Source organism: Otolemur garnettii, unplaced genomic scaffold (assembly GCF_000181295.1).
Source record: "Otolemur garnettii isolate 467f Iridium unplaced genomic scaffold, OtoGar3 scaffold00168, whole genome shotgun sequence".
In the NCBI taxonomy this organism is placed as follows: Eukaryota; Metazoa; Chordata; class Mammalia; order Primates; family Galagidae; genus Otolemur; species Otolemur garnettii.
The window spans coordinates 3,091,546-3,106,948 of record NW_003852563.1 but is presented as its reverse complement, the minus strand read 5'-3'; the positions used below and the strand labels follow the sequence as shown (position 1 = coordinate 3,106,948).

At 37.5% G+C, this 15,403-nt stretch overlaps 1 protein-coding gene across 1 annotated transcript in view; it reads right to left on the bottom strand.

Moving 5' to 3' along the window:
• The window catches only part of USH2A (usherin), a 775,219-nt gene that overhangs the window by 343,780 nt on the left and 416,036 nt on the right, over positions 1-15,403 (bottom strand). Inside the window, exon 34 of the mRNA XM_003800142.1 lies at positions 8,320-8,467. Coding sequence (XP_003800190.1) covers positions 8,320-8,467 — 148 coding nt within the window. The remainder of the gene's footprint in view (positions 1-8,319; positions 8,468-15,403) is intronic.

The following is a 15,403-nucleotide window of genomic DNA, read 5'->3' as shown; positions in this document are numbered from 1 at the left end:
GGAGAACTATTTACAAAGATGGACCAGAGTAGGGTTAAGGAAAACCATGATAATAAAATACCTCCAGCTAGTAACAGCTAGGAGTCCTAGGAAACCACGTTAACCAGTTGGCCAGGAGCCAGTAACCATTGTTGCGTTTGTAGGGGAAAGGGTGAGAACAGATTCAGGAACCTGGAGGAAGAGGCTGAATTATAGGAAGGGCCACTGGACAGGAACCAAGGCCTTTAGTACAGAAATGAAGCCCTGGAATGCACCCCATGAAGAAAGGGGGCCAAGGGAAATAAACTCTGACACGTGCCTGTCACCCCCTCATCTCTGGCTGCCACTGCCCAGGGACACCTCAAAAGGAAGCCAGAGAGAGAGGAGGCCCACGGATGCTGTGAGTGAGGGGCGGCCTTGAAGTGCAAAGGTGGAAACAGAGAGAGTGAGTCTAGAAAGGCCAAAGAGAAACATCCAACACAAAAAAATCACTGCCATTCTTTTTATCGTGTTGTTCTGTACTGCATTTTTTCATGCTTTCACATGCTTCTTCTCGTGTGCTAATGACCAGTGAGGTACCTACCACAAAATAAAACCATACCATCCAGTGTGGTGTAGGAATCAGGCTCTGACCTGCTCCAGTGTAATTTAATCCAGTTCCCACACCTTCATTCTTCAATGGATCATCTACAGAACAGATACAACATTCCTATTGGCTATCTGACATAAGCAGTTTCAAATTTATCACCTTTCTCTTTCCATAATGATAGTATTTTTAAAGTGTTTAATTTTCACAGGGACGCAGGATCATAATTGTCCATAAAGCACATCCACTGGGGTCTGTATCTTTGTGCCTCTTCATCATGTTATGTCAGGCTGTATTTCCTGAGGTGCTCAGTAGGTTGTCACACATAACCAAGGAATTCAATATGAGTACAATACAAGGTAAATTTAAGACAAGGTATCTCTATTTACACTGAAGAATTCTGTTTACTGTAAGAATTAAACAACAATGCTTTAGTGTGTCATAAAAATAACATGGGTAGTGAATAGGGATGCTCCAAACATATTTGTTTGTCTTTTCCAGCACGGCAAGGCAGTATGTATCATCTGAGGGCTCCCCCCGAGGTCTGGACGATGATTGAATGTGGCAGAGAGCTCCCTATGTGAATACTTGATCCTTCAATTAAAAAGGAAAAGAGAGGAGAGCTTTCACATTGGGGGAGAATGCCTTATTACTGCTAAGCTTTCCTAAAAATGGAATCAACGGAATCTGAAAAAGACTGTGCTTGGGAAATTCTACCTGACAAACTGACTGGAGGTGTTTCATAAAAGTTACACAAGGTCTGCTCGAAACTGTCAAGCAGTTTTCCTGAGTGATTCACGAAATTCTATAATCCACCCCGCCTATTAAAACCACCATTCCAGGAAAGAAAGTAGAATCGCATTTTGACTGTTTAAAAATAAAGTTATTTCAAAATAGAAAGCGAAAAGGAAAAAAACAAACAGTTATTTCTTTAAAACCAGGAAAACATGAGAGTATTAGAGATTTCACAAATGTTGAGTATTGACACTGAGAACAAGACAATGAACAAGTAAATTTCTTTCTCTTTTTTTATATGACTAGATAGAATCTTACATTATGAGCATTTCTAGAAATAATAAAGGCATCACAGTACCTTGAATTTTTCCCTGATATGTCATTTTGTATTACTTTCCTACTGAACTGTCTTCATTTTGAGTAATTAAGTTGCTTTAAACTCATAAATCTGAGTTTCCACATCTGTGAGATAACAATCGTTATTTTATGGGTAGGTATGAGAATGAAGTGCATGGCAAATAATTATAAATTATTGCTATTTTATTATTACCATTATTAATAATAACAGGACATCAAGTACTTCTTTCTATGCCTGGAGAGCGTAGTTAATCAGCATTTACACACACACCTTCATGTACATACATTACAAACAAATTGTTTTATAGCATCACTCTTCATATTAAGGATAATATGTATACAGTAGGTATAAAAGATCTCTCTACCACCCATTCCTGAACTAATATATATGCTCAAAATACTGAAGTACAAGGTACTATGTATAAGTATTAAAAAAAAATTCAGCCTCCTAAAATTTTTCTATTCTTATTGGCATAATTGCCACTGTTTTGATATATATCCATGTATACATTTTCACAAATCCGGGCTAGGACAAAAGAGTGGATTAGGAAAATATCTCGGCAGGCTCCCCAAGTGCCCTTCATTTCTTAAGAAGCTGGCAGGCCACTTTCTAACATGCTCGCGTGGACACTAGCAAACCCTGAGGGCAGTAACAATCTCTCCTTCTATACTGAAGCACGGGAAGCAGATCCAGCTCTCCAAGCCCTCTCCCCTTAGAATATCTGCAGATGACCCAACTGATGAAGTCTCAAGCTGAAGGGCCGGGTCTCTCTGTACTTGAAGCCTTCAGTCAGCCCAGAGGGAGACTCTCGCCACTGCCTTTGAAATCAACCCATCTATATTATCTAATTATGACATGTGCTCTCAGTGTGCATCTGTATACACTGTGTGATCGCCCACGCATGTGCTCTTCCCGTCAAGACCACGACCATTTTATTATTGTCCCTACCATTGGTAAGCATTCATTCATTCCACAGCTGTGTAACACCCACCTCCTCTGTGACCTTGTGAAGGGGCTGGGATTAGAACCGCGGACGAGGTACACATGATTCCTGCCCTCACACGGCTCACGGTCTAATGAAGAAAGTATTTTGAATAGATTCACTTAGGTAAAGATAGGGGATAGAGGCATGAAATTATAACCATTAACAAAAATTCCATATTCTATATTTGGTTAGTATTTTTAAAAACATATTCTAATGAGGTTAAAATGTCACTATACATGTTATGCTGGACAATGAGTAATAAATTTGGCATAGTCAGACAACTACAGTGTTTTGGCGAGCTAGACTTCAAGTGAGAGGAGAAAACGTATTTCAGGATTCTAAGGCTTACGCTGTACTCCACAAATACGGGTCATAAATTTATTAGACAGTAATCCTTTGTGCTACTTCTTTTTGATGACTAATGGCATGACAAAGGAAGAGCCAAGGTCCTAACATAATAAAGGCTTCTCACCTACCTTGGACCTAAAAGTAGCACCTTTTAGAGGTTTTAAAATCCTGCTTGAAATCGCAGGCTATAAAAGACCTTTGCCAGAGGGAATGTGGGTGCAAAGGAGTCTGATTAGAAAAACAGAGTTCGAGTGCTATACGGAGATTTTTGCAGGTATGGGAAGCAAGGGACTAGAATTAAGCAGGACAAATTTGAAGGCGAGCAATGCCGTAGGTGTGAACCAAGTGATAATGACTCAGCGCTTAATGACTGTACTTGGCAGACCAAGGCAGTTAATATCAGGGAGCATTGTTTGTAATAGCAAACTCACAGAAACTGACATGTCCAACAATAAAAGATGTGTTATATAAACTGGAGTTTCATCCAGGGGCATCGTATCCTGCATTTCCAACCAGGTCAAGCTACACTACTGCCAAGAAAAGATGTTTGTACCCCATTGTGAAGTGAGAGAAACTGTAACAAAATAGTATGATCTCACCTCTGTTTCACAAATGTATATTTTATGCATGCCTTTATGTGATTATTAATCAACAAATTTTTGTATGATTTAAGCTAACACAGACATTGATCCTTTTCTTCTGGTTTAAAAGTTTATAGCATTTTATTACATCCTTCCTATATCATATATTTTTTATTATGATGAAGAATACATAACATAAAATTTATCATCGTAACCATTTTTATATGTTATAGGATAGTTGTGTTTTTACATGCACATTGCTATGTAACAGATCTTTAGAACTTTCTCATCTTGGAAAACTGAAACTCTCTACCCATTAAAGAGGAATTCTCCACTTCCTCCTTCCACCCAGACCCCAGTAACTATAAATCTACTTTCTGTTTCTGTGTGTGTGACTACAGCAGGTAACTCCCCTAAGTGCAATAATCCAGTATTCTTTCACGAGTGGTTTATTTCATTTATTATAATACCCTTGGGTTTCATACACATTGTAGTGTATGACAGGACTTGCTTCTTTTTAAGGCTGAATAATATTCCATTGTATGTACACACTACCTTTTGTTTACGTATCCATCAGTCCATAAACACTTGGGTTGCTTCCACCTGTTGGCTACTGTGAATAATGCCGCAATAGCCATGAGTGTACAAATACATCTTTGAGATCCTGTTTTCCATTCTTTTGGATGTAGTGCAAGAGGTAGGATTGTTGGATCATTTGGCAATTCTATTTTTAATTCTTTGAGAAGCCTCCATACTGTTTTTTTCCATTTAACTAGATGCCAACCTTCCCTAGGGATGCTGATTTCTCCATATCATCATCAGAACTTGATATTTTCTGGGTTTTTTTTTTTTTTTGATAGTGGCAATCAACAAATTTTTAATTATTATGTGTCGGGCACTGTGGTTAAAGATGTTGGGATAGCACTACACAAAAGGAGCCGAAACAGGAAAAAACCCTTAGGGCTTTTAACCCTGTCCTAGACCAAGTAGCAAGCGTTCTAACACAGAACTTAAAGCGCAAAGGCAGCAGTCACTATCATCAGACTGTAATGAGTATGGGCTGATTAAGTCAAAATCACTGACGATAGCAGCAGTGCATTTCCCATGCCATGCTGGCTGAAGTCGCCCAGTTTCTTGATGGACAAGAGCTAGAAATTTATATCCTTTATATACTTCTTTGTATCTTTCTATTTTGTCAAATATAGGCATCCCTGAAAGCATACATAGTACTCATTGTAGAAAGTTGGTGTGATTTTTCTCAACAAATCTGGCTTTTTTTTTCATGTTTGTAAGTCCCTAGTGAAAAAATTGATCTAGTTATATAACTGAGAAAGTCACAATTTTAGAGCCTGAGCATGCAAGACCAGGCAATCAAAAGCTGTTATAGACTATTCAAGGCTAAATGCATGCCCATCTCTGGACCTGTTACTTCTTACTGAAGATGCAGAGGGATGTCACTCCCACACCTGTGGGTTTCCTCAAAGAGCTGCTTCTCTGCACTTGGCTTCTTCTGCACTTCCCTGTCTTGTGAGTATTTGTTTACATATAGATTACTCTAAAGGACTCAGATATCCTTGAGATCAAGGCTTAGGGGAGTTCATCTTGGTATTTCTGGATAAGAATGATGGCACTTAGTAGGTCATCAAACAATATGCTTGGAATGAATAAACTCAGATTGTTTTACAGAGCATAGGGAGGCCCCTCAGACTATCAGAGTCAGAGGTATCAGTAGGCTTTATAAGGAGTAGAGTTGAGGGTTTGTCTGATGAGAGGAGTCAGGGTGAGTGAGGGCTGAAGTCAAAAGCACCACCACCCAGGTTCCTGGCTGGCATAACCGGGTACTGCTAATAGTGAGCAATGGAACAAAGGGCGGGTAGAGAGGCAGAAAACACAAAGAGAAATCGACTTGGATAGGCTGAGTTTATGATGTCATGGAAGTCCACACGGAAGTCTCCAGAGGGGAACTGAGGAGAACGTCTCAGCTGGACAGTATATTAGAAGTCGTCAGCACTTTGCTGACAACCAAGGCGGTGGAAGATTCTGATTACTCAGAAGACCTCTGGTGGAGCCCTAGAATCTACTATTGCAGTGCCCTCACGATCAGAGCAATTTGAGAAATACCACTTTCACTCATTTGAAAGGGTTCCTTTAGTAACACAGGATGAAGTCTGTCTCCCCAAATTGTATGACTCATCTGTCGCTTATGCATCATCTGTAGCAAAACTTAGAAAGTGATCACAGCTGCTATTGTAAAAAGGCCTTGTTCCACTAAATTTGAACTATGTATAATCTGGAAAAGGAAATTAAAAATTTAATTTGTATTTTGAACCAAATACAAAATCCAAACTTCTAAAAGAGTAATCTGGCCCCTGACCCTACAAAACTAGAAAAATATATTTTAGGAAAAAACACATTTGAACAAAAACATTTTAGAAACTAGACTGTCAGTGTTCCCATTGTGTCTCTTGGTGTCATTAAAGAGCCAAGACTTTAAAGTATATACTGATCAAAGGCAATTTCCACAATAAACAATTCAATGAACTAAATATTGTTGGCTACTAACAAAACATACACATTGTGCTAGGCTCTGGGCTGGGAAACGCATGACTCACGGCTCTTATTATCTGGTTGGAGTGTTGAACACGTATCTAAATAACTTTAAACCCAGGTTGATGGAAAGGATTGCCGAGTGCCGGTAAGAAGGCAGAGAAGACACAGGCCCCGTGGTCAAGAGGAGATAGAGAGCTTAATTAGAGTGCAGTTGGTAGTAGAAGGAATGGAATGATTTCATGGAGTAAGAGGCTGAGTGAAGCCTGGAAGAGCAAGTTGGATTTCTACAAGGAAAGGTAGGGATTATTAATACCAATGTTATAATCATGGTTACAGGATGTAGTAAGTTTCCCAAAGTAACACAATCACTATATTCCAGAGACAATTTTTGAGTCTAGGCTTATTTGACTCCACACCCATGTCTTTCAAGCCTGCATGAAGCTCTAAATATTCCGGGGCAGCTGCAAAGGAAGACGTGTTACAAGACGGTGTGAATTCAGGTTGAGTCTCCAGTGTACAGTGGCCTGAACACCAGACTAAGGAATTAGTCTTTGTCCTTGGGTATTTGGGAGAAGTGTGGGGCCTTCAAAACATTTAAAGGGACAATTGGTTTTCTAACAATCAGATTATCATTCCCTAAACAATTGATCAGGGAAATGAAACAGTAAAAATTGGGGAAAGAGAAATAGTGGAAAGAAATAGTTTTCTTTCTTTCTTTTTTTTAAATAAAAACTACTTTCTAAATGTCTAACTCTTGTACTACCAAAAATTTCTGAAAATTCTTCTATGATTAAACACAAGATTTTAGTGTTTCATGGACGATTCAGCAAAAATCCCCCAAATCCCCAATTTAATTTTTTTTGTTCAATAATATATTTTAAAACATAAGAAGCAAAGATCCTTTAAATGTGTAAACTTAGTATTTCCCTGAACAACTGAAGATACTGACCTCAATTTTAGTTCTGGTTACAACTACCAATTGGTTGAAGGGACGTGTTCATCTATGCAAATCTTATAACAGCATTCCACAACAATTCAATTGTTATAAACCGTTAACATTTTCATTGTCACCTATGGACTAGATTTCTTTGTGGAGGTGGAAGTGTGCCAAGATTGTTGACGGCTTAATATGGGTATCGAATAGGTACCCATTTATTTTTTATTAGGAAATTTACAATAATACAGCAGTAACTTCAATAGCAGAGATAATCACTCACTCTAATTATCAGAGTTCTCTCCATTACCTCAAATATATCTAGCGCATTTGCCAAAAGTTTAATTAAAATGAGATGGCTGGAATAATTAATATCATAGTAAACATAAGACCAACTAATAAAACTGCAACTTTTTTCCTTTGTTCTTTTTAACTATACTAGAAAAAGCCATTTCAATTTTCAGTAATGAGTTACTTAAAATAGTCTCTATGATACTAGAAGTCTTCCCGATATTTACTCAAAGAGGAATGAAATTTGATGTTATGTAAGCTTCTGTCAGCATGAAACAATGTACGATGTTGTGTGAACCTCAGAGGTCTCTCCATTAAATGTAAAACGCAATTTCCACCAAATTATTACGAAGTCTTAACACTGAGGTTTTATTTTAGTGAAATTTCACTGTGTAAAGACATATATTGCTTAGAGATACCCACAATTTGCTTCAAGTTAAATAAGTATAAATGTATGCATGTTTAATCTATGCAGTGTTTAAAAACCTGCACGTTGAAATATTTATAAATAGTATATTAAAAATCCCGAGTTCCAAGTGGCCTCTTTTAAGATACCCTTATTAAATGAAAAGCATTTTGATATACAATATGTACATGAACTTTCCACCTCTCTCCGTCTCCAAGGGAGAACTAATGGCTGTTAAAAACAAAAAGTCATTGAAAATACAATGTCACTCCGAGCCCAGCGTTCTTTGGGAATCGTCTTCGTTTGTTCCCACCTCTCCCGAAGTGTGTTAAACAATAAGATGCAGTACACAAGAACTATCAAAAGGGAGCACTTTTGAGCCACCAAAATTGTGTGATAACCTAAAAACCACAATCTCCCCAACTACAGACAATGATCCTATCTCAGGTATTTTATGGGCTAAAATGATCATTAAAAATTAAGCACCACATATAAGCTGCCATTTAGAATATTAATTTACCTTTGCTAATCATCTTTTTAACTTGAGGCTAAAAGAGTTCACTTACCATTCGGATAGTCAGGCTCAGTCCAGGAGACATTAAAGGAGTCAGGTGAATATGAGTGGGCTTTGGGGCCCGGCACGCCTTCGGGTATGTCCTCGTCAGTTAGGGCCTCGCTGGCCTCACTGACGGTGCACCCACCACCCGTGCAAGCCTAATAGAGATACAAAAAAGCACATTTCACTCCTGGTCCCAAAAGTTTTGATGAGCATTGAAAAATATATATATATATACGAGAATTCCTAATAGGAGTTCCAGATGCTTTTAAATTGTGCTACTTTTACCCTCTAAATAAGTTTGTTTCAATGCTAATGTCAGACATTTAAGTAATTTGCTTTTTAGGAAACAGTCATCTCCAATAATGTGAAAGCAATTCAGAACATACAAATATATGAAATAAAGAACCATTTTGAGTTGGGGCCTGGAGATATAGGGCATGCGCTGATTGAGTGAAGAGCCCTGCAGAACTCAGACTGCACGGAAGTTCCCAAAATGAATGAAACACACACACACACACACACACAGGTACAGCAGGTATACATACAACACGAGGGAAATATGAGAACTGCGAGACCACGTAGGAGAGAACAACTGACTTCCAGGGGAGAAAAAGATGTACGGCAAATATAAATACCTTTTATTTACTATAATGTGATCAGTGTCTTACAGTATAATACCATGCACAATGAAATAAGAGAATGTTTCCCATAAATTAATAAATATAAAACAGTTGTCGAGTGAATGCTTAATGGCTTGAAGGGTCAAATCATTTACTTATGTATAAAAGGAAGTGAGTTTCAGTAAAACATGGCTGACAAATTTCAAATGATCTGAGAACCCGCATTACATCATAAAGTACCACTGATGCCACAAACAGTCATATGAATGTTAAAGATATTCAGAAACTTCTGTGTACACTTCATAACAAACTGCAAACACTTTTTAAACTTATTGCATGAGGACTTCTTCAGGAAACTGAGGCAGATACACAGGGCATTTCAGTCTGTGTTTCCCAGCAAATATTGGCAATTACATCACTACATAACAAGGATATTTGAAAACTACTTAAACTGTGTTCATTATTTTTTTCTGTTTGCAACTGCAATTTACACAATTAAACTTAAAAAATATTTTAGGGAGCACTAAATATTTTAGGAAGCACTACATTTTAAGCAAAATCAGTGAGAAAATGATGCAAAATCGTAGGTGAACGTAAAGAGCAGAGAGTTATTTAGTGCCTTTTCACGGAAGACAGATATTCCTAACATAAAAAATTAAAGCAGCTCTTCATTTCTTTCGGTCTCCTCTCTAATTTACCGTGTGATACTGAGGGAATGATTTTGTGATTCTTAAAGGAGTCAATATTATTTTTCCTAAAGAAAGAAAAAACATATTTTTATTTTTAGATAATTACCGCACTGAAGTATCATGTTATTTGCAAAGGTGTTGCAACCAGTTTCAAATTCTTCATTAGAAATATATATACCAGTTTATGGTTGACAAAGGTAGAGCTCCGTCTCATTTCTTCACGGAAGGATCTAACAGTAGTAGCCCATGGCCTCAGCATAATTTCTCGAGAGCTTAAGCGAGTATCAGATGGGTTAAATTGTGGCCTGGGCATGAAATTGCATTAAGATTATGGACCTAATTAACCTCTGTGGGTTTCCTCTAATCCTCAGCTGTGGCATGTGCCGACATGTGTAAGAGGGAAGCCATCCTCCTCCCAAGCACAGAGTCTGCAAATAAAGAGGGAATCAGTCGAGCATATGGCTAAACCCTGACTCAAAGCTTTAAGATATGTCACTGGTAGCCCAAGAAATAAATACCTAAAGATTAAAATAGAAAATTTGACACACACACACACTTCAAATGTGCTAAAAGTCCACCAGAAAATGTGGCAGATAAAAAGGCCATATGAGACAGCTGAGTTATGAAAGAAAAAAATGGTAAAGAACATTCTTTCCAGTTCTCAAAGAGAAAATCCATCCACATGCATTTTCCAGATTTCTTTTTGTTCACTCAGGAAAAATGTTGCCACACCGTATTGTTAAACTTTCAACACTCTGGGATTTGATTCTGATCGTCTATCGCTATATTTTTTATTCATGGCCTAAAGAATTTCCTCTGCTAACTCTCCCTTAAATAAATTCTGTACACGACATGACATATAATTTTGTATTTTTAAAAACAGGCTGTGAATTAAAATTTACTTTGTTTTGAGAATTTTATGATGCCTTCTAGGACAGATGAAGACATCTTCTGGTTTGAAAGGATCTGAAAATCAGTAATTTGACAAAAAAAAAAAAAAAAAAAACCCTGTTAAAAAGTAAAAAACTTGTGAAAAAATTTTCCTTGTAAATGAAACAATTTACAAAGCAGCAGTCCCCCACTTTTCTGGCACTAGGAACCGGGTTCATGGAAGACAATTTGTCCACAGACTGGGGTGGGGCGTGGAGATGGTGTGGGATAATTCAAGTGCATTCCATCTCCACCTCAGATAGTCAGACATTAGACTCTTGTAAGGAGTGCACAACTTAGAGCCCTCACATGTGCAGTTCACAGCAGGGGCTGCCTTCCCATAAGAATCTAAGGTCACCACTCCTCTGACAGGAGGCTGAGCTCAGGTGGTGAAGTGAGCAAGGGGCAGGGGCCGTAAATACAGATGAAGTTTCTAATTCACCAGGCCCTCACCTCCTGCTGTGTGGCCTGGTTCCTAAGAAGCTCTGGACCAGTACCGGTCCATGCCCAGGTGTTGGGAAGCACAGTTTTAAAGAGGCTGATGAAATAACAGAATTCCACGCAAATTATTTTATTTTGTTTTCCCCACATTCTTTATGCATGTACTTAGTGGACTGAAGTAAGCAGCACAATATCCTAGTTCCTTTGACGAGAAAATAAATGTTCTTAAACTTGCATCTGATTGGTCTAATCTAACTGACATCATCTAAATTAAATGGAACCAACCCTTATCTTGTTTGATCAGCCTATACCAGAGGCCATTGAATTTAATGAAACTGAACGATGATTAAAATTCTGGTTTAGGAAACTAAACAAAATACTGGAATTGACTGAAGATTCCTATATGAAATGACAAGTCTTTGAAAGCCTGTGATCTATTAAAATACGTTGTTTCTACCAGTGCAGTGGCTCACGCCTGTGATCCTAGCACTCTGAGAAGTTGAGGCAGGTAGAGTGCCTAAGCTCAGGAGGGCGAGACCAGCCTCTCTTAAAAAAGCAGAGGTCTGAGCAAGAGCGAGACCTCCATCTCTTAAAAAGAAGAAAAAAAAAATAGCCCAGAGTTGTGGCAGGCACCTATTGTTCCAGCTACTTGGAAGACTGAGGCAAGAGGATCCATTGAGCTTAAGAGTTTGAGGTTACTGTGAGCTATGATGCCACGGACCTCCCTGAGGAGGATAAATGAAACTCTGCCTCAAAAAAAAAAAATTATTTTTGTTGTTTCAGCCTATCAATTACAGCAATTTTTTTTTTAAGTCACAGTAAAAATACTATTCTGAAATGTGAGTAGTGGCTGGCCAAATAGGGGATTAAATATGAGTAGAATGAAATGCATAAATAATAAAATTATATCAAGCATTTTTGAAGTCATGACTATTAGGAATAAACTATCCTTTTTTTCAGTAGTTTTTCAAGTAGGAACTGGGTAGTGTTAAGAATACAGTCTATGTTTTTTTTAAGAATAGTCTATTTTAAAGCATGAAGCAAGAAAAACAAGTCTGCATTAACCATAAGCGATTACTTAAAAAGTTAAGCTCATCCCTTCCAAGAATCTTTCAAGGATATATATTATTTAACACTTAACATTTATCAAGTGATAAATGACTAGCAGTAGGGTGAAAATTATCAAACAACACCTCGGCTACCTGCCTTTATTAATAGTCTATCTTATTGTTCACTTACTGTCTTTATTAGAAGCCATCACACTTCCTCGTTCTTCAGAATCACCTTTGCTGAGTGTAGCAATGCTATTCTATTTCTTGCAGTGGAAAGAGCATATGCTTTGGAATGACACCATCCCTGATTTATATGCAAATTATTTAATGCATATCAAAAGTCTCAGTTTTTTTTGTGAAATAAATGTACTTGATGGTCATTCAAGAATTGTTTCCTGGGCTTCCAGTTTCCAACAGGCCCTGGGCTTGAAACCCCAGAAAGAATTCTGAAAGATGCAGCCTCTATGTTTCAGAAGTTTATAATCTAGTCAGATGGGAACATTAAACGAGGCCACGTGAAGTAACACATCTGCTCCAAGAATGAAGTTAATCATTGTGGTTCGAATCCCTTTGTAACCCTCTCTATTCCAAAAGCCACTCAAAGGCTCTGATATCTGTTTTGTTTTCCATCCTTTACTCAACCTGCCAAGATGCTCTACAAGGCAACTCTACTTTGCTGAGAACCTGATCTCCATCTACTCATTTAATGACCTTGAAAAGTAGTCATTATATTGAAACTGTGAAATATGCAATAATCCCTCAATTAACCAGGATGAACCTAAAATGTTCTGGTTCATTTAATTTATTGCTTAGCAGAGTTAAGTATAAAACCTTTTAGTTGAATACTTCCTGAAAATACATTATTTTCTGCCCTAATAAATATAATGAAATTGAAAATAACATGAGTGAGTTTATTCCCCTAACAAGAGTTAAGCCAAGGATTTTCACATCTTTATGACACCTTGCACCAACAATATTCAATGGCTGACAGATATCATTTGACTCCATAGACTGTTTGGCATCACGGAACTTTTTGAAGGCGAGATTAAAAAGCATTTAGTTCAATGTTCTAAATTTAAACTAGACAAAAATAAAATCCTGAGAAGTGAATTTGCTGTAGGTCCCAAAGTTAGTAGCAAACTATGAATTAAAACTCAGAGGAATGAATTCCTTACTTAGTGGCATTTATTTTTCAAGATATTACAGGTATATAAAATATGGCAGAGACTGATATAGATTTTATTGACTGCACAGCATATCCTAAAAACCGCCTTGGGAATAGAACTTTGTATTGTGTTATTTGCCTCCTTATTATAAAAGCCAAGAGCACAACAATGTCTGTTTAATTTGGGTTGCTTCCAAGTAATTAAGAATTTTCTTGATTTTTGATATTACCACTATCTTGTTAGTATTAAAAAATCAAATTAGTATATTTCTTATTTCTTGCATAATAAAAGTGTAAGGAACCAAAGATGCTGTTTCACACACCTAGGCACATGGAGTCAGGCTGAAGCGGGAGTTTTAACATTGCCTGATTGCCCTTGTTTTGTGGTGTCAAGTTAGACAGTTAGCAATAGTGGAATGTAGTTTATTTTCTCATGGTATAATATTTAGAGCATTCAAGAGCATGTTAAGTAAAATGAATGCATACACAGTGTCTACATAAATGTAAATTTATTCATAATCAAGAGCAGAATATTTTCTATGGCATTTATCAAAGCAAATATCCTTATATAGGTATTGCTATAAAATGAAGAGTGTGTTTAAAACAAATAGGGACAATCTCATGTTTATATTCAGTTATTTTCAGATGTGCTATTAAACTTAAAAAAGATTATATTTCATCAAAAAACAAAAGAAAGTACTGAGTATAAATTCCCCAGCAATATCAAGGTCTTTTAAAAGACCTCTGTATAAAAGTTCTATTTTGCATTAAAAACATAAACGCTATTGTCTATCTAAAGAAACCTTTAAACCATGTTGATTCTGGGGTTTTATTAAGTGACTGTTCTTCGGCGACAGAAACGTAATGTAAACCAGAATACAATAACAATCAAGAATATTGGGGGGTCATTTAAACCTTCATTTAAAAATATAAGTTCTCCATTTTCATACTGTGGATTGATTTTCAAATGAATACAAGCTCCACAGGGATATAAGCTTATTAATCCAGGCATTTTAGAAACAGCTCTTCATGATTATTATGTTCTACAAATAATAAAAAAAAAAATTCTGATAATCTCAATTTAGATTCCAGAAAATCTACCAACTCAGATTGTTATTCGATCATTTTGCACAATATAAAATAAATATGTAGGCCAGTGATTTTCAGCCGGTGTGCTGCAGCACGCTGGTGTGCCCTGAGAAGAATGCTGCAAAAATGTTTAAAGATCATGTATTAGACCGAGTGCAGTGGCTCACGCCTGTAATCTCAGCACTCTAGGAGGCCAAGGTGGGTGGATTGCCGGAGCTCAGGAGTTTGAGCCTAGTCTGAGCAAGAGCAAAACAGAACCCTATCTCTAAAAATAACCACCTTTTGTGGCAGGTACAAGTAGTCCCAGCTACTCAGGAGGCTGAGGGAAGAGAATCACTCAAGCCCAAGAGTTTGAAGTTGCTGTGAGCTGTGATGCCACATGGCACTTTACTGATGGCGACAACGAATAAATAAATAAATAAAATAAAGATAATTAATTGAATTATTTTCCAAAGTAGTTCATGCTGGTGTAGATGTGGAGAGAAGAAAACACGTTTACACTGCTGGCGGGACCGTATCAGTTTGATACAACCTTTTTGGAAGGAAGTATGGAGGACCCTCAGAGAACTCAAGCTAGACCTCCCGTTTGACCCTGCAATCCCATTACTGGGCATCTACCCAGAAGGAAAAAAAAAATTCTTTTACCATAAGGACACTTGCCCTAGACTGTTTATTGCAGCTCAATTTACAATATCCAAAATATGGAAACAGCCTCAATGCCCACCAACCCAGGAATGGATTAACAAGTGTGGTATATGTACACCATGAAACACTATTCAGCCATTAAAAAAGATGGAGACTTTACAGCCTTTATATTAACCTGGATGGAAGTGGAACACATTATTCTTAGTAAAGCATCACAAGAATGGAGAATCCTATGTACTCAATTCTGATATGAGGACAATTAATGACCTAGGACATGGTGGGGGGGTGGGAAAGGGGAGAGCAAAGAAAGGGAGAGCAGAGAGGGAGGGTGTGGGGGGTCACAGTGTGTGACACATCCTTTGGGGGTGGGACACAATTATAATGACTTTACCTAACAAATGCAATCAATGTGACCTGGTTCTTTGTACCCTCAATAAATCCCCAACCATAAAAAAAAAAA